General features: G+C 39.9%; 1 protein-coding gene across 5 annotated transcripts in view; it reads right to left on the bottom strand.

Annotated features, from left to right (window-relative positions):
* The window catches only part of mapre2 (microtubule-associated protein, RP/EB family, member 2), a 54,360-nt gene that overhangs the window by 20,126 nt on the left and 9,912 nt on the right, over positions 1-24,322 (bottom strand). For 2 of the 5 annotated variants that reach the window (XM_078397358.1, XM_078397361.1), the window contains exon 2: positions 6,760-6,887. In XM_078397358.1, the coding sequence (XP_078253484.1) occupies positions 6,760-6,880 (121 nt within the window). In that variant the 5' untranslated portion in view covers positions 6,881-6,887. Of the gene's footprint in view, positions 1-6,759; positions 6,888-19,195; positions 19,350-19,891; positions 20,122-24,322 lie in introns of those variants that run through there. The other 3 variants (XM_078397357.1, XM_078397362.1, XM_078397360.1) reach the window with 3 other exon arrangements.

The raw sequence follows: 24,322 nt of genomic DNA, 5'->3' as shown, positions 1-24,322 counted from the left end.
AGCACCTGCAACTTCTATTCCAGAAAGTCAATGTGGATACTACCAATGCTCTAATTACATTCTTCCAATTTTATCCTGACCGGAAATCATTCTTTAAGAACAGAAATTCTTAAGTATTCTTAATATTTAATTATTCCATTTAACTGTTTAATAATAATATATTCCTTTATTCGTCCCACAACGGGGAAATTTAGTGTTACAGCAGCAAAGTGGATAGCAAGCGAGCAAGAGATCATTCATTATAAATAAAAGATACATAAATTGTCATCAGTTTCCGTGTGTTCTTAGCTGTTATTGTTGACTCGTCTGCTGGGAGCAGTGCTGGTTGTGCAGTCTCTTGAGGAGATGCCATCCTCCTCCTCTCTCCCACCGCCTGTACTGAGTCGAGGGGGCAACCCAGGACAGAGCTGGCCTTCCTGACCAGCTTGTCAAGTCTCTTCCCCTCCGCTGCTGAGATGCTGCTGCTCCAGCAGATCACGCCATAGAAAATGGCTGATGCAACCACAGTGTTGTAGAAGGTCCTTGGGAGTGCCCCCTGCACTCCAAAGGAGCTGATGCAACCAGTGTTGTAGAAGGTCCTTAGGAGTGCCCCCTGCACTCCAAAGGACCCGAGTCTCCTCAGCAGATAAAGTCTGCTCTGGCCCTTTTTGTATAGCGAATAAATATCTTTGTATAATAAATATTAATTTTCAGTTAATGACTGGCGCCATTCGAATGTAATTCCATAGGTGATGATCAAAGTGCTCACACGAATATGTACAGATACTGTAAACTGATTTTCTAATTTTTCAGCTAAATTTAAAACATGAGCTTAAAAGCAAATGAAGAATAGTAGGGTAAAATAAAGATAATAGGCTAATAATAGAAAATGAATTCCCAAAATGTGACTGATAAGAGTCCGACTGGAATCTTCGTTTGGCCTGCAAGTATTCATATTTATAAATAGTATAGAAAACCACATATCCAAGTTCACCAGTAAAGGCACCAGAAACAATGTGGATAAATGTATTGAATTACAACATGTAAAGGACCAACAAATTGATTCCAATGCAGGCAAGGGAAGTAAGCCAGTGACACTCAAAAAGGTTAAAACAGATGTTTCCCAATGTAAGACTAATGTACATTGACCGTCAGTAGCACCTGGGAGAGATTCATAAAACAAAGTGAATTTAAGATAGACAAACTGAAAGAGGTAAATGTGATTGTCTCGCAGAGGCCATTCAGATTATGCCTGGAATAGACAACTACTCTTACACATTTTTATCTGAAATATATCAGTTACGGTATAGCACTCACTCGTAAATCCTAAAATCCACTTCATAGAGTGCCCAGATTTCTGTGCTCAAACATGAAATCTTCTCACTCAAAAATGAGAACACTGTTCAATGTCCCACAGCTGACATTGCACAAACCATTCCATCTTTTTATGCTGTAAATATGCAGAGTCATAATTCCTGGTGGAAAATTAAACAGATGAGTTTAAGAAATGAGTTTATAAGTGAGCAACTAAATTTATTTCACTAGACATCGAAAGCCATAAATTACATAAAGTCGGAGATACAAAAAAAACTAAAGCTCAACACCCTCCCATTGCAGTGCTGAAGACTTGCGTTTGATAACTTACAATATTAATGCAATCAAGGTAACCGGCAGTTTTTAAAAAAGTTTTGGGCATAGTAGTTTCAGACAGGATAGAAGGGGATGCAAAAGGATGAGTGACATTTGATTAGGAAGAGCATCTTTGCAAACAGTGACCACAAATGTAAGATTTGTGGTAATTATGGAAAGCAAATTAAAATTGGTCCTCAAGTTAAGGTTCTAAATTGGGGGAAGGCCGATTTCAATAGCTGAACTGAATAATATTGGAAGGGTAGATCGAGTACACATTTGTGGGTAAGACAACATATGACAAGTGGGAATCCTTTAAGGGAGAGTTAGCAAAAGTTCAATGACAGAATATTCTGGTGCAGATAAAAGGGAAAAAATATCAAGATTAAAGAAAGTTCAATTTTGAAAAGGTTCTGTGCTTTTGGGTTTAGACAACTACAGTAGAGTCCCTTGAAAATTTTGAAAGGTGTATAAGAGTACTTAAGAAGCAAATCAAGAGGGCAAAAAGTGGTCACAAAACATTAATTGCAGACAAAATTAGGAAGAATTGCAAGTCATTCAACATGTATATTAAGAGCAAGAGGGTAGTTAGGGAGGAGTAGATTCCCTTTGGGACCAAAGTAGTAATCCATGTGTGGGGAACAGGAGGTTGTGGGTAATGTCCCCAAATTAATATTTCTCATCTATATTCACCAAGGAGATAGAGAAGGGTAGAGAGTTCCAGGTGGGATATGTTGATGATGGTTTCAGATATCTTAGAATGCATAACGATTGATAAATCTCCAGGGCTGGATGAGGTCTCCCTCAGAATACTGTGGGGAAACAAGGGACAAGATTGTTGAGGCCCTGACAATTGTTTGCATCGTTGTTTGCTACAGCCAAGATACCAGAAGAAGAAAGAATAATTAATGTTGTTCCTTTATTGAAGAAGGGTCGCAAAGTAGGAAACTACAGGCTGGTAGGTATTACATTAGTGGCGAGGACAGGATTTACGTTCATTTGGAATGGCAGGGCTGATTTAGGGAAAGTGAGCTTGGATTTACGAGGGAGAAATCCATATCTTATGAATTTCATTTATGGGTCGTTGTTACCTCAAATAGGAAATAGATTAAGGGCAGTAGATGTCCACACGGAATTTTGAGAAGTATTCGACAAAGTCCCACATGGTATTCTGGTCCAGAATGTTAAGGCACATGGGATCCAAGCCAAGCTGCCCAACCAAATCCAAAACTGACCTGTTGATCGAAGTGGTGTACCAAAGAGAAAGCTGATTGAGATGTATATTAGTAACTTGTATGTGAATGTAGGAGCTCCGATTAGCAAGTCTACAGATCACATAAAACTGGAGGTGTTGTGGAAAGTGAGGAAGGTTGTTTTATTTATATATATAAATATATGTATATGACAACCTTCCTCACACATACATATATATACACACACACACACACATATATATATATATACACATATATATACACACACACATATATACATATATATATATATATTGAGCAGAGCATTGGCAGATGTAATTTGATCCTGGCAAATGCAAGGTGATGCATTTTGGGAAGTCAAATAAGGGCAGCAGCACATGTACAGTCAGTGATAAAGCACAAAGGAATGCTGATGAACATCAGCAAGGATGCAAGGATCAAACTGCATAGTTCCTTGAAAAAATGGCAACACAGGTCAATAGGAAAATGAAGGCAGCATATGTTAAGCTTGCCTTCACATGTAAGAATATGAACCATAGAAATTATGATGCAACTTTGCAAAATGCCAGTCAGGCCTCGCTAGGAGTAAGACACAAAAAGCTGGAGTAACTCAGCGGGACAGGCAGCATCTCTGGAGAGAAGGAGTGGGTGACGTTTTGGGTCGAGACCCTTCTTCAGATACAGGGAGTAATGTCTGGTCACCTCAGTATGGGAAGGATGCAATTGCATCTTGCAGAGGAGATTCATCAATGTACTGCCTACTTTGAAAGACTTAGGAGAGAAATTGGATTGGCCTGGAGCAAAAGGCCGAGGGGTTACCTGGTGTAAGAATACAAGATTACAAGAATCTGATAAGATATACAGTCAAAATCTATATTGCATGGTTGGGGTGTCAAAAATAAAGAGGTCAAAGGTTGAAGATGAGAAGAATTTAAGGGGATCTGAGGGTTAAGTTTGATTTTCCAAAGTTAATTATATATGTAGTATACCTCCAGGAGAGATTGTGTAATCTGACACAATAACTATATTTAGAAGATATTTAGACCAACACTTAAATAGCAAGACCCAAAAAGATATATTCCTAATGCATGCAAATGATTCGGCAGGAAAAGATAGGTTGCAGGGCCCGTTTCTGCGCTGTATGACAATAACTTTATAACTAACTACATTTCAACCAAATTGTTCCAGTTCAATTTCAACATCTACAAATACCCACAGTCCAAGTATGATGTGTCTAAAAGAAACAGGCCAAAAACAAATCTGGCCATGACATGCCTCAAAGTCTACTTCCAGCAATACAAGAATTGTTACCCACACAATTGCTAATTATTAACTTATATGGGTAAGATAATCACATTGGACATATAGGTGTGAGAGATCACTGGCATTGAGTTGGTTTTAAAACAAGCAGTTACAAAATATTATGATACCCTCGATAAGGTTCCAATGTTCTATAGATTCAGGATCAGTTCCTGTGGATTGGGGGGTAGCTAATGTTGTCCCACTTTTTAAGAAAGGAGGGAGAGAGAAAACGGGAAATTATAGACCAGTTAGTCTGACATCAGTGGTGGGGAAGATGCTGGAGTCAATTATAAAAGACGAAATTGCGGAGCATTTGGATAGTAGTAACAGGATTGTTCCGAGTCAGCATGGATTTACGAAGGGGAAATCATGCTTGACTAATCTTCTGGAATTCTTTGAGGATGTAACCAGGAAAATTGACTGGGGAGAGCCGGTGGATGTGGTGTACCTTGACTTTCAGAAAGCCTTTGACAAGGTTCCACATAGGAGATTAGTGGGCAAAATTAGAGCACATGGTATTGGAGGTAGGGTACTGACATGGATAGAAAATTGGTTGACAGACAGAAAGCAAAGAGTGGGGATAAATGGGTCCCTTTCAGAATGGCAGGCAGTAACGAGTGGGGTACCGCAAGGCTCGGTGCTGGGACCGCAGCTATTTACAATATACATTAATGATGTGGATGAAGGGATTAAAAGTACCATTAGCAAATTTGCAGATGATACAAAGCTGGGTGGTAGTGTGAACTGTGAGGAAGATGCTATGAGGTTACAGGGTGACTTGGACAGGTTGTGTGAGTGAGCGGATGCATGGCAGATGCAGTTTAATGTGGATAAGTATGAGGTTATCCATTTTGGTGGTAAGAATAGGAAGGTAGAGTATTATCTGAATGGTGTCAAGTTAGGAACAGGGGACGTACAACGAGATCTGGGTGTCCCAGTGCATCAGTCACTGAAAGGAAGTATGCAGGTACAGCAGGCAGTGAAGAAAGCCAATGGAATGTTGGCCTTCATAACAAGAGGAGTTGAGTATAGGAGCAAAGAGGTCCTTCTGCAGTTGTACAGGGCCCTGGTGAGACCGCACCTGGAGTACTGTGTGCAGTTTTGGTCTCCAAATTTGAGGAAGGATATTCTTGCTATTGAGGGCGTGCAGCGTAGGTTTACTAGGTTAATTCCTGGAATGGCTGGACTATCATATGTTGAAAGACTGGAGCGACTAGGCTTGTATACACTGGAATTTAGAAGGATGAGAGATCTTATCGAAACGTATAAGATTATTAGGGGGTTGGACACGTTCGAGGCAGGAAACATGTTCCCAATGTTGGGCGAGTCCAGAACAAGGGGCCACAGTTTAAGAATAAGGGGTAGGCCATTTAAAACTGAGATGAGGAAAAACTTTTTCAGTCAGAGAGTTGTGAATCTGTGGAATTCTCTGCCTGAGAAGGCAGTGGAGGCCAATTCTCTGAATGCATTCAAGAGAGAGCTGGATAGAGCTCTTTAGGATAGCGGAGTCAGGGGGTATGGGGAGAAGGCAGGAACGGGGTACTGATTGAGAATGATCAGCCATGATCACATTGAATGGCGGTGCTGGCTCGAAGGGCCGAATGGCCTCCTCCTGCACCTATTGTCTTTTGTCTATAATATTGCATCTGACATTTACTGATAGTTAGACAAGGTGAAGCAAGGCCTTTACAATATTAAGACATGGCTAAATCCTCCAGTTAAGGCTAGCATAAGCATGCACGGCCTAAACATTTTGCATATGTCATTGAAGCAGTACATGATCACAAAAAGTTTACAAACTATGTGACATTATTGCACATAACCAACAGTTTCTATCTCGTAGTCTCAGTGAACCTAGATCGAAATTTCAAAAGGTAAACAACCTATTCCATTGCTTTCAACAATTTTAATTTTAATGAGTCATTAATGTAACTCATGACATAAATCACTAAATAGTAACAACTTTATTTTCAAAATAATTTAATTTGAAACAAAACAAATTTGATTAAAACATATTCATTCTGTCTTAAATGTCTTGAAAAAGGTGACAAATCCATTAAGTTTAATGCTTTGCAATTTTCATTTTGGACTTGTAAATCTTAAACGAAAGACAACACCATGCCGATGGCTCTGTTGAAGGTCAGGAATGATTTTTATTTCCAAAACAGTAAATTTCTATGCTTCAGTGAATGTTAACTGCCATGAAGCAGCTCTAGTGTGGCTATCTTCTGAGGACTACTCCAAGCTGGTACAGACTATTTGGTCCCTGAAGGAATTACAAACAGGCAACACAGATTTCACTCACAGTCAGTGAGTGAAGTCAAATTAAAATCAGTCTATTTTGTTTGGACACAAGCTCTAAATTTAGTGCCTTTTTGTTGCATATACCAATATAAAATGTGCAGTGAAAATATACTGAAACTTACAAGCAACATACAAGAGTATAATCTACTGTAAAAATGTAGCAACTCAATGAACACTATCTCAGTAATTTCCAAATTCATTAGCACATTATACATAAAGAATGAAATCTACAAAATGAATGTTACCATTTTTGCAAGTTAAGTTTCCTGCCAACAAATTATTTGAAGCATAAAATATATATATATTTTTTTTTTAAACTGAGCATTCTTACCTGAGCAAAGCTGCTCAATCTTTGAGTAGTTTAAACACACGGTATCATTAATCCAAGCCATGATATCATGCCGGCTCATATTCTCACTGGTTACCGACGTTGAATACACATTGACAGCCATTCCCCAACTGTAATAAAATAAATGGAACACATTGTTTTAAACAGTTTCAGTTATCAGCATTCAAAAATATTTATTTTACCTTCCTCTCCTAGATGCTTTATCAATTAATTGGATGACGAGACAGTACAACTTTACCATTACACCAACATTTTACTGCAACATCACTGATGAGGTGGCTTTGGTGCTCAATGATCAGGACTGATGAGCACCATTGTCTCAAGCCTTATTGAAAAATAAATTTACCAAGTTAAACGATTAAAAAAAATTGATGTTGGTTACATTTTCAAAGCAAAATTTACTACACCAAAGAAACATGAAAGGTTGTCTGCTTCCTTACTCATAGCATTACTACCAATTTATTCCTTTTTAATCAATGAATGCAGACACAACTTCAAAATACCCAAACTCAAATACTGAAGTGGCCAATTATCAGCATTCTTCCTAAAAACATGTAATTCTAATATCAATGCTTTTTTTCCCTTCACGATGCAAACACTATACATCTTTGGCTTTCCATCCTTCACTCTTCCAAATTAATTCAAAGAGTTTGAAGAACAGCGACTCATGCTTCAGTTTAAGCACAGTAATTGCCCATGAGAAGTCAAAGTTATCAATTTTAGATAAGCCTACTTATTCTATTGATTTTATTTTAGATTTCAAACAACTGATGCACTTTTGTTGTTTGATTAATAAACAGTTTTATTCAGCAAAGTTTAATTTTTGGTGGATTTATTACTTTAACTCCTTTGCCAAGAGCTAATTCTGATCCTTGCTAATGCAAGGGAAAATAAGAAATATAAGAAGTCCATTCAGTAGTCCTTTGGCTTTCTTCACTATTTAATCTTCTCTTTTACATGCTCCATTTCCTTTTACTTCTGCATAATTTCATTAAACCCATATCCATCAACTACCTTAAATTTGGTGCTCATCATTGTAACCATCTCCCAAGAAAGATTAAGCATGGATTGGAGGCAAGATTACAAACCTAAAACATTTAAAAACCAGCCCAAATCTATCGATTTCCAGTTTTAAAGGAGGCAAGAGGAGACAAGCAAACAATCCTTCCACAAGGCACATACACCAACAAGTCCCAAATATCCTCCTGGGTGAAATAATTCTTCTTAAAATTCCCTATCTCTTACCCTGTCTTTTCTTAGACACTCCTTTAAAGTGAAAGACTTCTCACTTCCTGCCCCACTCGTATATATTTGTATACCTCGGTCAGGTTCCCCTCCATTTTCCTCATATCAAGCTCTCATCATAGACAAAATACTCAGTCAGAATCTCAGACCTCCAAACATTTGATTTTACAAATTCAGAATTTTGATGTCTAAAATTCAGAATTTTACATCAAAATTCATAATATGGCACGTAATGCAACTTTTCAGCAAAAAGAAAGTATGCACGCCAAATGCGCGTATGCGTTGCGTTACATTCACGTGTGAAAAATGACTATTATTTCCAACAGTCTGTAGTTCTTGGAGTACATGCACAATGCCAGGCCTATCCTGGGTATATTCTACTATTATAGAAAGGTTATTGAACAGAAATACTTTTTACAACAAAAAAATTGTTTTGTTTTGTTTTTTCTATTTTGCTTTTTCCTTACACATCCCAATTCTCTTGGTATTGAATAAAAGAACAATGGTCATAAAATTATGACTAAGTTATGAAGAGTTTCATTTAAAAAACTCCACATACCTAATTTAATTGAAGACATACTTGCTCCAGTGGTCTTCAACAGCAAATCACAACTGTCATGTCCCCCCCACCCCCACTTCCCCCCCAAATCCACTCCTCCACCCGTCCTCCCCCACTCCCAACCCCACTCTCCCCCTCCCTTCCTCCACTCCCTCCTCCCACTCCACTACCCCACTGCCCCCCTCCCCCTTCATCTGGCCCAAATGGAGTGTCCAGCCACCTCCTCAGGACCTGCACGAACAAGCTGGCTGGAGTATTCATTAACATCTTTATCTCCATTCAGAGTTTCCCACCTGCTTCAAGGTTACTTTCATGCCGATACCAAAGAAAGGTAGTGCAAGAAAATAACTGCAGATGCTGGTACAAATCAAAGGTATTTATTCACAAAATGCTGGGGTAACTCAGCAGGTCAGGCAGCATCTCAGGAGAGAAGGAATGGGTGACAAAACGTCACCCATTCCTTCTCGCCTGAGATGCTGCCTGACCTGCTGAGTTACTCCAGTATTTTGTGAATAAATGCCAAAGAAAGGTAGCATGCCTTAATTCTTTAACTGATTAGACTTATGTCAAGTACTTCGAAATGTCATAAAACACAGGTCACTGCTCAGATGTTATACGTTATTAATGATCATATCTGACAAGTTGTCTCACAAGAAAAAAAATCAATTGATAAAGTTGGTGACACACTGCTGGATTCAAAATGAACAACTTGATCCTTTTGTTTGGGATTGATGTCCAGGAGTGACATGCGGCCTGGAAAAGGATAGCTGTGGGTTTTTTTTTTAGGAGAGACCAAGAATGAAGAGAAAATATTGTCGGAAATATCATGTCTCTATTCAAAAACACAAGGGTAGTCTGCTGAGGCAGATGATGCAATTCCTCTGACCTCTGTTCAAAAGGAGCATAGAATGTATTGAATTTGTCAGGGTGTGATGCCTGTTGCCAGCGATACTGCTCATGGCAGAAAATAAGTATTTGAAGGTCACTAACATGGACGGGTCTGGCAAGATAAGATTTTTTTTAAGAACAAATCAAAAATTATTTGCAACCTCCATGGATAGAATGCAAGTCAGATGCCAAGGTAATAAGTGTATTGTCAAGGTTCACACCAGCTTTTAAAACAAAAAATACAATCATATGGTCTTCAATTAAAAGAATTTGGGCCAAAAATTGCCATATTGCAGTGTTAACCAGGTCACAGTAGTCGAGTCAATAGTTTCATTGTCATATGTCCCAGATAGAACAATGAAATTCTTATTTGCAAGCAACAAAACAAAATATGTAAACATAGAATACTGTAAACAATATAATAAACAAGAGAGAAAAAAGTTCAGTGTGTGTGTGTATATATATATATATATATATATATATAAACATAGCACAAAAAGTAAGGAAATTTGTGTTTGGGAGATTATTTCTTTGTTGTAACAATGCTTCTTGGCAATAAATCTTATACCGTTGGAAAGCCTGTTTATTTCCCTTTTAAATGGTGCCACATTTGTAAGGAACATGCATTTGTGGGATGAGCAGCAGAGCTGAGTATATGGGTTGCGCCCATGAAAAATTTGCCAAATCTTCTCTGCCAATGCCAAACAGCTTATTCTGCTGTTGCTATTGACTCTTGTTTTGAGCTTCTGGTACCCCCAGGTGCTGACAATCAGGTGCCTGATTGGCACCTGATTGGCAGCATCTGTGAGCATGGGCCCTGCTACAGTGGTCAGTAGGTGTCTGCTCCAAGAATCGGCATGCCACGTTTGACTGATCTGGATAGGGCCCGTGCGATAGGGCAACTTCAAGCTGGTGTTCCGCAAAACCAAGTTGCGGCATTATTTGGAGTGAGCCCTAGTACCATCTCCAAAGTGAAGGCCAAGTTCCATATAATGGGGGATGTCAGAGACAGGCCGCGAAGTGGGCGTCCCAAGAAGATGACGCCCGAAGAAGACCGTTTCCTCACCCTGTCAGCACATAGGAACCGTAGACTGTCTTCTACAAATTTGCAGTCAAGGTTTGCAGGACGATATGGCCGACGGCTCTCTGCCCAGACAATTCGGAACAGACTGCACGCAGCCGATCTCCGGTCTCATAGGGCTGCCAGGAGGCCTGCCATGACTGCCCATCACCGTCATGCCCGTTTGCGCTGGTTTCGGCAACACGTGCACTGGAACCTGAACATGTGGAGGAACATTATGTTCAGCGATGAGTCTAGATTCTGCCTACGGCAGTTGGCTCATAGGGTCAAAGTGTGGAGAAGACGCGGAGAACGCTATGCTGATTGCTGCACCGATAGAGTAACATCTTTTGGTGGAGGCAGTGTGATGGTGTGGGGCGGCATCTCCCTCACTGGAAAAACGAGGCTTGTCATCATTGGAGGCAATCTCAATGCAGAGAGATATCGAGATGAGATTCTGCAACCAGTGGCAATCCCATATCTCCACAGTCTGGGACCGAACTCTATCCTCCAAGATGACAATGCTCGCCCCCACAGAGCAGGGTTTCTCAGAGACTACCTCCAGAATTTGGGAGTGGAGAGGATGGAATGGCCTGCCAGCAGTCCTGATCTCAACCCCATTGAACACTTGTGGGATCAGCTTGGGCGTGCTGTTCTTGCCAGAGTGACCAACACAACCACGTTGGCTGACTTGCGACAAATGCTGGTTGAAGAATGGGATGCAATCCCACAACAGTGTGTGACCAGGCTGGTGACCAGCATGAGGAGGAGGTGCCAGGCTGTTGCGGCTGTGTATGGTTCTTCCACACGCTACTGAGGCTCCTGTTTATTAAATGAATACATTTTTAAATTGCCAATATGTCTTGTTTCTTCAGACTTCAATCATCCAATCCACCAAACAACACCAAACAAGAGTCAATGGCAGAATAAGCTGTTTGGCATTGGCAGAGATTTGGCAGATTTTTCATGGGCGCAACCCACATACTCAGCTCTGCTGCTCATCCCACAAATGCATGTTCCTTACAAATGTGGCACCATTTAAAAGGGAAATAAACAGGCTTTCCAACGGTATAAGATTTATTGCCAAGAAGCATTGTTACAAAAAAGAAATAATCTACCAAACACAAATTTCCTTACTTTTTGTGCTATGTTTATATATATATATATATATATAGAGAGCTATCGATATTCAACAAATCCATTGGCTATAATGTAGACACAAGGAACTGCAGATGTCAAAATCTTGTTTAGATGAATCTCGCATTTTCTCCACAAAAAAACAAGTCGTCCATCAGATATTAAAGCAGTCACATGGATCACCTTGAATATAATTCAGTTTGGGGCAATTGTGAATTTTATTATTGTAAATAGCTGGTGTCACAAATCTCATTTTACTCCAAAGAACAAAAGTGAAAACTTGGCCAATTATCCAAAGAAAAAGCCACACTATACTAAATAATTACTTATTTTATGGAAGTCAAATAGTTGAAACCACTACAGAGATTTCTCAACTTTTTCTTTCCATTACTGTGGTATAGTATTAAGTAGTGCTGACAACTAATACCTTGGCAAGTGTCCCAACTCTATAAACAAACCATGGAGAATGTTCACAGACCATACCCAAATATCCATGTGCATTTATTTTCTTGGTGGCAACAGGGGATTAGAATCAGCACTGAAAATCCAACTGGATTTTAGCCCTCTTTCATTGAGAGGAAATTGACAATCTACTTGCTAAAAGGTAACTCTGCCAAGTTAATCTTTTGCAAGTGGATGTATTGTGTGAATTTGGAGCACGGTTTTCAGTGTTTGTCGGCCTATTATAGGAAAGATGTCTTTAAGGCAGAAGGAGTGCAAAGAAGATCTCCGAAGATGTTGCCAGGATTCATAGCGCCTGAGCTATAGGGAAAGGGTGGGCAGGTTAGGACATCATTTATTGGAGTGCAGGAGGTTCAGGGGTGATCTTATAGAGGTGTATAAAATCATGAGGGTATAGATAAGGTGAATACACACAGTCTTTTAGCCAAGTTAGTCAAGAATCAAAGGACAAAGGATTCAGATGAAGGTGCAAGATTTAATAGGAACCAGAGAGGCAACCTTTTTTTACTCGGAGGGTTGTGGGTATATCGAACACGCTGCCAGAGGAGCTAGTTGAAACAGAAGTTATAACAGCCTTGAAGAGAGACTTGGACAGGAATATAGATAGGTAAGGTTTAGAGGGATACGGGCAAACCAAACTAACTTAGATGGGGCACAGGTTAGAATGGATGTTGATATGAAGAACCCGTTTCTGTGCAATATGATTCTACGACTAAGTACAATAGTTTCTTTGTATCAAGCAATCCCTTTGTCATGAAGCCACCATTGGGTCCTCTTCAAGTAACTAAGAAAGCAAGCAGAAAATATATCTGTATATCTAAAATAATTGTTTCTCAAACCTTCAAAAGCTTTTCAAATATTCTTAACTCAAATATCTTGAATTCAAACTTTGCACCTTCCTGCCCATTTGCTGAACATCTACATTGTTTGAAGATGCTTTAAGGGTGAGTCAGTAGTCAGTCTTGCCCATTTTCAAAGGAGATGGGTTCATGTCATATTCAAAACACAAGCATATAATTCAAGCCAACATGTCACATTACTGGGAGTGAATTGCACTGCCGAAAGTGTTGCCTTTCAATATTCAAAGAAAATCAAATAATTCTTCCATTGTCCCGATTAATATTTATTTCTCATTAGGCATCACCAAAGCCCTTTCTCATCCGATTACATTTGGAGGCTAAGTTTATCAACAACTGCAGAATATTTTCTAGTAGTACTTGCAGGTAAAATTCAAAGTTCCAAGCAGTTTTTTCACAACCCCCTCATCCCATCTGGAAATAGATGCTGACATTGTCATGGTCTTTTCATGGTTGCAGGCCGCTTTTTCTAAAGCTACCACTTTTGTCATTTATTTCAAGAACTCTGCTTCGGGACAATCTGTTACTGCATTTTGCCCCTATTTCATAATAGGTCCCCGACATCAATGTACCTCACCTGCAGTAGCCATCGGCTGGAGTAGCCCTTCATGATCTTCCTTTATATATATATTTTTTAATCATCTGTTTAAACTTGGATAGGCCCTACTTTCTGCTAGAGCCCATCACTTTAGTGCACACACTGGTCGTATAGTTAATGAAAGTCTTTATTTGTTTGCTTCACCCCCAGCCCCTCCCAAGTTATATCCAGTATTTACTACAAGTCTTCATTTCTTCTTTGCAGAAAAATGCATAATCCCTGCATCGTCCCTTGTTAACTATCCTATCTCCTCTCCCTTCCTACCTAAACCACCCCATCCCCGGGCACTTTCCCCTGCAACCACAGATGCAACACCTGTCCCTTTACCTCTCCCCTCAACTCCATCCAAGGACCCAAACAGTCTTTCCAGGTGAGACAGAGGTTCACCTGCACCTCCTCGAACCTCATCTATTGTATCCGCTGCTCTAGATGTCAACTTCTTTACATCAGCGAAACCAAACGCAGGCGCGGCGATTGTTTTGCTCAACACCTTTGCTCAGTCCGCCTTAACCAACCTGATCTCCCGGTGGCTGAGCACTTCAACTCCATCTCCCAGTCTGACCTTTCTGTCATGGGCCTCCTCCAGTGCCATAGTGAGGCCCACCGGAAATTGAAGGAACAGCACCTCATATTTCGCTTGGGCAGCTTGCAGCCCAGCGGTATGAACATTGACTTCTCCAACTTTAGATAGTTCCTATGTCCCTCTCTTCCCCATCCCAGTTCTCCCTCTATCTTCCTGTTTACACCTATATCCTTCCTTTGTCCTCGCCCCCCCTGACATCAGTCTGAAGAAGGGTCTCGACCCGAAACATCACCCATTCCTTCTCTCCTGAGATGCTGCCTGACCTGCTGAGCTACTCCAACATTTTGTGAAATAAATACCTTCGATTTGTACCAGCATCTGCAGTTATTTTCTTACACTATCTCCTCTCCCAATACAGTTAAAATATAATCTTCAACGTGCAATCCAAGAGATCAATATTTGCTACAAACCCCTTCATTCAAGGCAAATTATCCAAATTCTTGAAAATAATCATATACACAATAGCATGGGATCCAACCTTCCAATATGCAACTGAAAAGTATCAGACTCCTGAACAGACCTCAGATTGCTAAGAATGAATTCTTCATCTTTCAATTTATCTCATTGCAGCCTTCTTTTATTCTGCACTCTCTCTGCACAAAAAGTATTTTCTCTTTTGTACTACCTGGTGCACTGGCATATGGTTTGGTTCGCCTGGATAGCACGCAAAACAGTTTTTCACTGCACCTCAGTACCTGACAATAATAAATACCAATATTGAGAAGAATGTTTTACTTGCACCAAACAGCTCTCACATTTTTCCTTCAATACTTCTGTTACAAACTTAAAGATTGCTGATACTTAAATTAATGGCAAATGAAAAACTGCATTGTAGATCCAAGTCAATCCAGTAGTGGTTCACCAGACACTCGGGATGATCTGCTTAGAATTTTTATTTTTGTTCTTCAATTAATTGTTTGCCACTATTTCCAAGATCCAAAACTTTAAAAGCTCACCTCTGCTTCAAAGTGCCTAAAAAAATAACTTCTACAAAATGAGTTTACTTTTAATGTTCATTACAAATATTGCTAAGACAGTAAAACACCGAGAAATAGAGGTACACCTTACAATAGCCTAAAGAATACACAAGCTCACACATGAAATGTTGATGACTGTAGACCAGATTCATATCATAGGCAGAAAGAAGCTCATTAGATCACCAGAATTCAACTAGTTTGAAGCAGGGTTGTTGCAATTATTCTTGATAGGTATTGATTTATTTAACCGACTTTACTGCAAATTGAATGGATATCAAGCAAGACCAGCATCTGAGTCCCTTCGTTGTTTGACAAGTGATTTAAAACACTCACTACAGTATTCTAAAAAGGATATTAGGCAGCCTTCATGTTTATGAACCCCAAAGGCCCCAAGTCTTAGGAAAAGGGAAGACAAAATTGTTAATTGGAATGAACATATGTACTCAGTTGTAACTCCAAATCCAGTGCTTTCAACGTTAGTATTGCAGTATTAAATGTTGTCTACATGTGCAAAATTTAATAGATATGCTTATGAATGCTGAGGTGGTAAATAAGTGGACCAACAACCCAAGGCATAGGTCAATGATCCAGATATGGTGTGTTAAAAATTCAGAGGCAGCAAAGAATTTTAAACTCAATTAATAAACTAAAATTTATATAAAAACTAGTCTAGGAACTATCTGCTTCACTAATATTTGTCAGATGGTAATCTGCCATCACTATTAGTCTAACTATGCTGCAGCAGAGCCACATAATAGTCAGCATTGCCTACTTAACTAATCATTCAGGCTGCTAAATTGCAACATAGAAATGATAAAAAATCTTTAGATCACATGGCTTTAATGGAGGCACCAAATTCCAACATGGCAAAGTCACTTCCAGCCCAGTCTACTTTGCAAAGCCCTCTTCATTAAGATGTGACTAAACTTGGAGAGCTGTTCCTAGAGTTTAGTCGAGCTACTACCTGACCGATTCATACTCAAAGATAACGTGCCTGACTTTTCTATCACCAACATTTGATCTGTTGTGTGCCACCTACAGAACAGACCCACCCATGAGATTCTGGCTGAAAGGCCCATTTCCATACTGTATTTCTATTATTACCAGTGACACTGCTATACAAGTTGAAGAGGGTAGCTCCAAGTAATCAATATTGACAGCAGACCCCATTAAATCATATGGCATCAGAATAAACATGAGCAAGAAAGCTTCCTATTCATTATCACCATCTTCCCTCAGCCAAGGTGGAACCGGTGCTCTTCTCTCCTATGGATGTAGGTCCAAGAACATACATATTTACAATGAGGATGATGCCCATGGCACTGGTGCTAAAAGATGATACATTCAGCCACATGTGCCAATATGATTCATTTCAAAATCCCTGGAAAACCCCAACATCTCAAAAGCAGTTTTTCAGTCAAGTTGATGACAATATCAAGAAGTAACCGAGAGAAAAGATCAATGTCCTCTGCAGTACAGAAAAAGTGCTCCAGGACCATCCATGCAGAAAAACACTGATATCTCCCCCATAATGTGGAAAATTGCTCATAACACCCATTTACACAAATTTAGTCGTGTTAATGACGGTTTATTACAATCAGCAGCATTGATGGAAGATGTTATTGGTAATTATATCAAGCAAAGCTTACTCACCAATAACCTGTTCACAATGCCCAGGTGAATTTTGCCAAGACCATATCACAGCTTTACTCCAAACACACACCAAAGAGTTGAATTTAAGAGATGTAATAGTGCCTGGCTTTGACATCAAGTCTGTGTTTGGTTAAATGTGGCACCAAAGAACACTGGTAAAACGAAAGTAAATTGTCAAAAGCACTCCCAATGATTGGAGTCGTATCTTTCACAATGATGATGAAAGTCAACCAGACCAGCCTCTAACATTATCGCACAAGTTAACTGCATATCCTGGGTTCAACCATCTTCAGCTGCTTCACCAATGACATTCTATCACAAAATCAGAACGAGGATGTTGAACTGGATCAGCCACACAAACATCCCCATTACAAACAGATCAAATGCTGGATCTTTCTGTGGTGAGCAATTCGGCTCATCACATAACAGGCCATTTCACCATGTATAAAATCCATGTTAGGAGTGCAATAGAATACTCGCTGCTTGCAGTTCCAATAATACTCTAGAAATTTGACATTGAAATTTAACTGCATTCCATCCACATCCCTAAACATTCATTCTCTCCAGCAGTCAAATCATGGTACTAGAGTGATCATCTGCAATCTACACTGCAATTCCTTGCATCACCTAAACCTGGGTCTCAACCTGTAACATCACCCATTCCTTCTATACAGAGATGCTGCCTGTCCCATTGAGTTATGGCAGCATTTTCTGTCTATCTTCCAAAACCTGCAACCTTAACCAACAAGGAGAAAAAGAATAGGAGGATGTGAACACTCACAGTTGCGGCTTCACCTCCAAGTCATATATCACCGCGACTTGGAAATATATAGTTATGCTTTCATTATTGAAGAGTTTAAATTCTGGATCACACTTCACTTCAGCATTAGAGAACATTAACCAGAAAAATTACAGCACATCAAGATGATGGGTCAAAACGACCTTTTTAAGAGCAATTAAAGATGGGCAATACAAAAAGTGTTGGCAGCGATGGCCTCATTCTGATATACGGATATATTTTAAAACATGAATGTTCGGTAAACAGTAAAGTCAGAGTTATACAACGTAGAAATAGGCACTTCAGCCCAACTGGCCCATGCCAATGAAGATGTCAATCTGAACTAGTCTTATTTACCTGCGTTTGGCCCACATCTCTCTGAACCTGTCTGTCTAAATGTTTTTTTTCTAAAACATTGTAATTGTACTCACCTCAAGCAGTTCATACCATATACCAAACCCTCTGGAAAAAGTTGCCACTCAGGTCCCTTTGAAATCTTTGTCCTCTCACCTTAAATCTATGCCCATTAGGTTTCCCTACCTCGAGATAAAAAGGACTTCACATTATCTTTGCCCCTCATAATTTTACATTTCATTAAGTCACCCGCATCTTTTTACAACCAAAGGAGGAAAGTTCCAGCCTATTCAAACACTCCTTATAACACAAACCCTCCAATCCCAGTAACATCTTTAAACCATTTCTGCACCCTTTCCACCTTAATAACATCTTTCCTACAGCTGTGACCAAAACTGCACACAGTTTTCCAAGGGCATCCTCATCAACAACTTGTCCTGTTGCAACATATCTTAACTCCCACATCAAAGAAATAACTGAAAATATTTTGTAAAGATATTTTTCAATTAAAATTTACAGAATTAATTAACTTTAAGTATGAAACATACCAAATATTATATTTTTCTTATTGTCAATGAATGAACTCTAGAAAATGTATTTAAATGTTTACCTAAATAACATGCAATTTACTGGCATGCAAGACGAGAGAGAAATAGCTGCAGCTTTCAAAGACATATTCCTCATTTAACTCTTCATTTCACACCAATTTAAGTTATATTACAAACTACTGCTAAATATATATAGTATTAAACAGCAAATGCAGGGCCAATGTACAAATACTTGAATATCAGTTCATCATAATACAGAATTGTAATTCAAATTCCCCTTATCATAATAAATTATCAAACAAAACAAACCAGCTTCATATTACAATAAGAGAATTATGAGGTAGCAATTTTAAGAACATTTTCATAAAGATTTAATAAAATGGGTTAAAATGCTTTCAAAATTCAAGATACCAGTATTGCATGCAAACAGCAAAACGGTAGGCCTAACTACATACCCCTAGAACGGGCCCCTTTTCATAAGCTAAAGATTCTGGTTGGTTATTTTTATCCACAATTAAAGCTGGATAAATAATAAGCATTGTAACCGTTAGTATATGTAATCCATGCACAGTAATGAACAAATAATGATAACATGCTTCAGCAAACATCTATTTCTCGGATAGCTATTGAGAAGACATCCAGCAACCAAAATGATTCTCTTCCAAACAGAAAAACAAGCTTTTCTCCACACAAGAAAATATAAATAACGAATCACACACCAGTTCTGATAATTCTTTACACGGTTCACTTTTGTAAAGGGGAGGTTGTTATTTTTTAAAAGCTGAACGTGAAATGTATTTTACATTTACTGGCCATATCCTCCCATTTCCTCAATGGTTGGAGATCTAGCAGCGCCTTTGTACAAGCCAGCTACAAGAGGAAATCTCACTGAATGCATGACATGGTGACCTCGACAGTCAGGCATCCCACCAATCAGGTTCAAGAATTTTACAAGCTCCATCAATCTGGGGTTTGCTTAATAATACTACCAACTGCAGCTCAATCTTGAGGAATCCATTTTTTGAAATGCGCTGGGGAGTGTTCTGTTCTTCTGTTTATTAACTGCATTTTATTTCAGTCAAATCTTCTTGGCCTCTCCTTCAGTAACTGAAATGGTACAGTCCCACTTCACAGAAATAATTACTTCATCTTATCAGAAATAACGGCACCGAAGGATCTAGCACAACCAGAGAGGGAGGGGAGGAAGGAAGAGAAAAAGCACAAGGACATGATAAACAAACGAGTTTCCTGTGCTGTTCATTTTCCAATTACCCCACGTACATCAGTAAGGCAAATTTTATTTCAAAACAAAAATAAAACTCAAATTCGTCTAACAGTTTTATTATGCAATCCCTTGCATTTCTTCATCCTGCTGCAATCTCCAGCCATATATATCTACACAGAGCTCTCATTACCTGTAAGAACGCTCCCCTCTCACTGTATGCTTCCGAAAAGGAATAATGGTGCCATTGTCCTGAACGATGTCGTTATTATTCTCACCGTTTGGGGAAAGTGCTTGTTGTGTGGGACCAGGCATTGGTGCCATCCCAGACTACCAATTTCTCAGTGCGTGTTGTAGGCTAGGCGGTGAGCCCGTGTCTTCACTACGGGGCTCTGCTCCACCTCAGCGCTGACGTCAGGCGTACGAGGGGAGGGGAGGGGGGAGGGGAGAGGGGAGAGAGAGAAAAAAACCCAGAGACGTCCGGCGGCATCCCGGTCACGTGACAGGGCTTTACCCTAGCAACCAGCCAGCTCGCCGGACCTAGCAACCCACACCGGGGACCGAGCGCAGACCAACCTCCAACATAGGGTATAAGAAAATAACTGCAGATGCTGGTACAAATCGAAGGTATTCATTCGCAAAATGCTGGAGTAACTCAGCAGGTCAGGCAGCATCTCGGGAGAGAAAGAATGGGTATAAGAAAATAACTGCAGATGCTGGTACAAATCCTTCTCTCCCGAGATGCTGCCTGACCTGCTGAGTTACTCCAGCATTTTGTGAATAAACACCTCCAACATAGAGTCAAACAGTGTGGAAACAGGCCCTTCGGCCCACACCAGCCACATGTTCCATCTACACTCACCCCACCTGCCTGCGTCTGTGCCCATATTCCCCGTGCCCCTGTCGTGGCCCGTGCCCCTGTCGTGGCCCGTGTCCCTGTCGTGGCCCGTGTCACTATTGTGACACAATGGCGGGACTGTCATATGTTGAAAGACTGGAGCGACTAGGCTTGTATACACTGGAATTTAGAAGGATGAGAGGGGATCTTATCGAAACATATAATATTATTAAGGGGTTGGACACGTTAGAGGCAGGAAACATGTTCCCAATGTTGGGGGAGTCCAGAACAAGGGGCCACAGTTTAAGAATAAGGGGTAGGCCATTTAGAACGGAGATGAGGAAAAACCTTTTCAGTCAGAGAGTTGTGAATCTGTGGAATTCTCTGCCTCAGAAGGCAGTGGAGGCCAATTTTCTGAATGCATTCAAGAGAGCTAGATAGAGCTCTTAAGGATAGCAGAGTCAGGGGGTATGGGGAGAAGGCAGGAACGAGGTACTGATTGAGAATGATCAGCTTTGATCACATTGAATGGCTCGAAGGGCCGAATGGCCTACTCCTGCACCTATTGTCTATTGTGGCCCGTGTTCCTATTGTGGCCCGTGTCCCTCCAAACCTGTCCTCTCCATGTACCTGTCGGTGTTTCTTAAACGTTGCAGTAGCCCCTGCCTCAACTTCCACCTCTGGCAGCTCGTTCAATATACCCACCACCCTTTGTGTGATAAAGTTACCTCTCAGATTCCTATTGGATCTTTTCCCCTTCACCTTAAACCTAGGTCCTCTGGTCCTCTGGTCCTCGATTCCCCTACTCTGGGAAAGAGAATCTGTGCATCCACCCGAGTACTTCCCCCTGCAACTGCAGGAGATGCAACACCTGTCCCTATACCGCCTCCCTCGACTCTGTCCAAGGACCCCAACGATCCTTTCAGGTTAGGCAAAGGTTCACTTGTATCTCCTCCAACCTTATCTTTCCAGTTATGGACTCCTCTATATGGACAAGACAAAGCACAGGTTTGGCGATTGTTTCGCCGAGTACCTCTGCTCAGTCCACCTAGGTCGACGCAATCTCCTGGTTGCTAAACACTTTAACTCCCCCTCCTATTCCCACACTGACCCTTCCATCCTAGACCTCCTTCATTGTCAGAGTGAAGCCCACCGCAGATCGGAAGAATAGCAACTCATATCATATCATATCATATCATATATATATACAGCCGGAAACAGGCCTTTTCGGCCCACCAAGTCCGTGCCGCCCAGTGATCCCCGTACATTAACACTATCCTACACCCACTAGGGACAATTTTTACATTTACCCAGCAATTTCGCTTGGGTAGCTTAAAACCCAGCGGTATGAATATTCAAGCAACCCTTGTTTTCCCTCTCTTTTGGTCCCTCTCCCACCCTAGTTCTTCGACTAGTTTCACTGTCCCAATTAATTTTACTGATTGTATGCCTCGTCACCTTCCCCTCAGCTAAAAATGAACAATTCTACATTTTCTTGATCATCGTCTGCTTTGATCTGTCTGTCTCTTACCCTTTTGTATCTCTAGTTTCCCTCTCCCCTGACTCTCACTCTGAAGAGTCTTGACCTGAAACGTCACCCATTCCTTCTCTCGACAGAGATGCTGAGTTACTCCAGCATTTTCAGTCTATCTTCGATATAATCCAGCACCCGCAGTGCCTTCCTGTACATCTCATCTTTAAACTTGCCTCTCAAAATTACTTTGTATTCTGGGCAATGCAATTTTCAACAACGCTTCCGCTGTGAGTACAATGGATTATTCATCATCTTTTAGTGATGTTATGTGGTTTCCAATGATAAAGACATAAAATTATTCTTATTGTTGCAATCCCAATAAAATTTAACATCTAAGATTTTTTATTAGTAATTAGTCGCCTCGCAAACACAAGAACTAACAATAAAACCTTTGTGTTCCTGTTAAATACAATTGTTGGCAAATAATTCTGACCACACAGTAAAACAGACACTAGATTTGTTCAACTTTGTAAAGACTTTGATTACAAACGTCTTGCCGCTTGGATTACAACACAGTAGCTTCGATGCAAATGTACAATTTTTCTTTTAAAAAACAAAATATGCAAGAGCTGACTATACAAGTAGAACTGACATACATTTCCAACAAGGAATAAAGATTTTACAAAAAAAACCCACAAAGTGCTGGAGTAACTCAGCGGATCAGGTAGCATGAAAATGCCTACCATGATCTTTGGAAATAGATAGTGAAACTGATTGTATAAATTGCAGCATAATCTCCCCCCCACCCCCCCCCACCCACCAGCATTGGTGCTACCTCACCTTGTTTCAACCGTTTACATTTGCAAATAATCATAAATGTATATATTTAACTGTTAAATAGTAACAATTCAAAAGTAACTATTCAAAATCCATGTTTCACAAAGAATCGCAGCGACTTTTAAATAATTGAATTATGATTGCTTCCCCAGTCCATCTTTTTCCTACTTGAACCAAGGTACAATTGTACATAGAAAATAGAACAGTACAGGAACAGGCCATTGGCCCATATTTGTGCCTAAAATGAAACCAAAGTAAACAAATCCCTTCTGCCTGCACATGGTCTATATTGCTCCATTCCCTGAATATCCACGTGCTTATGTAAAAGCCTCATAAATGCTACTATCATAACTGCTTTCACCATCTCCCCTGGCAGCATATTCCAGGCATATACCACTATCTAAAAATAAACTTGTCGTGCACATCTTTAAAAACTTCTGATCTTAAAGCTCTCTGGACTTTGACATTTTCATTGTTGGTAAAAAGGGTCTATGCCATTCATAATTTTATATACCTTTATCAGGACTTCTGTCAGCCTCTGATGCTCTCGATAAAACAACCCAAGTTGTCCATCATCTCCTTGGACCTAATACCTTCTAATCCAGGCAGCATTCTGGCAAACCTCTTCTGCACTCTGTCCAAAGTCTTCACATCCTTCCTGGAAATGGGGCAACCAGAACGACACACACTATTCCAATTTATTTTTTTACGACTCTATTTGTGTTGCTACATTCAAGCAACTATAGACAATGGACTCCAAGATGCCTCTGCACATTTGCGGGTGTTATTCTTTTCTGTTCTAGAATAGAGGAAATTCGCTATTAAATTCCAAATGTGCAATTTTACATCAAACCACAGAAAACATGGGAAACATCACTAGAGTACATACCCACATTGATACCCTGCATATTGAAGCACAACACAATGGCTATTTGAAATTGGCATCTGATTGGTGTGCAACCAATTATATCACATTGATTTTGTTGGTCAGGGTAATCTTAAACTGCAATACAAAACACAGTTACTGCAACCTTTCCTTATCATTTCTCGCAGTTTCCAGGTTCTGGTTCCATTGAACAAGGTGTTTTCCATGCTCACTTGTTTCAGTAACGTAAACCACATTCTTTAACAGTGCCGAGTCTGATATTATAATCATGTGAACAGATCGCCAACATCCTAGTTCAGATATCCTCATCTAATTTATTTTCTCCCAAAAGGGGGTTTATCAATACAGCTTAACAAAAATTCCAGTTTTTCATGGAATTGAAACGACTATTTCTTTAAAATTGTGAATTGGTGCTTTAAGTGCACTATCAGTCCTTCAGCATGCAGTAGAACAATTCGCTTTTAAAAAACGATATTCATCAGAAGCTTCATGCAAATTTGTCCATTTTCTCAAATTAAAAAAGGCACAAACTACTCAATTTCATAAATCCTAACAGCATTGTTACTCATGTACATGAAAACAGAATATC

The sequence above is a fragment of the Rhinoraja longicauda genome, chromosome 4 (assembly GCF_053455715.1).
Source record: "Rhinoraja longicauda isolate Sanriku21f chromosome 4, sRhiLon1.1, whole genome shotgun sequence".
Lineage (NCBI taxonomy): Eukaryota > Metazoa > Chordata > Chondrichthyes > Rajiformes > Arhynchobatidae > Rhinoraja > Rhinoraja longicauda.
This window is presented reverse-complemented; position numbering and strand designations above follow the sequence as displayed.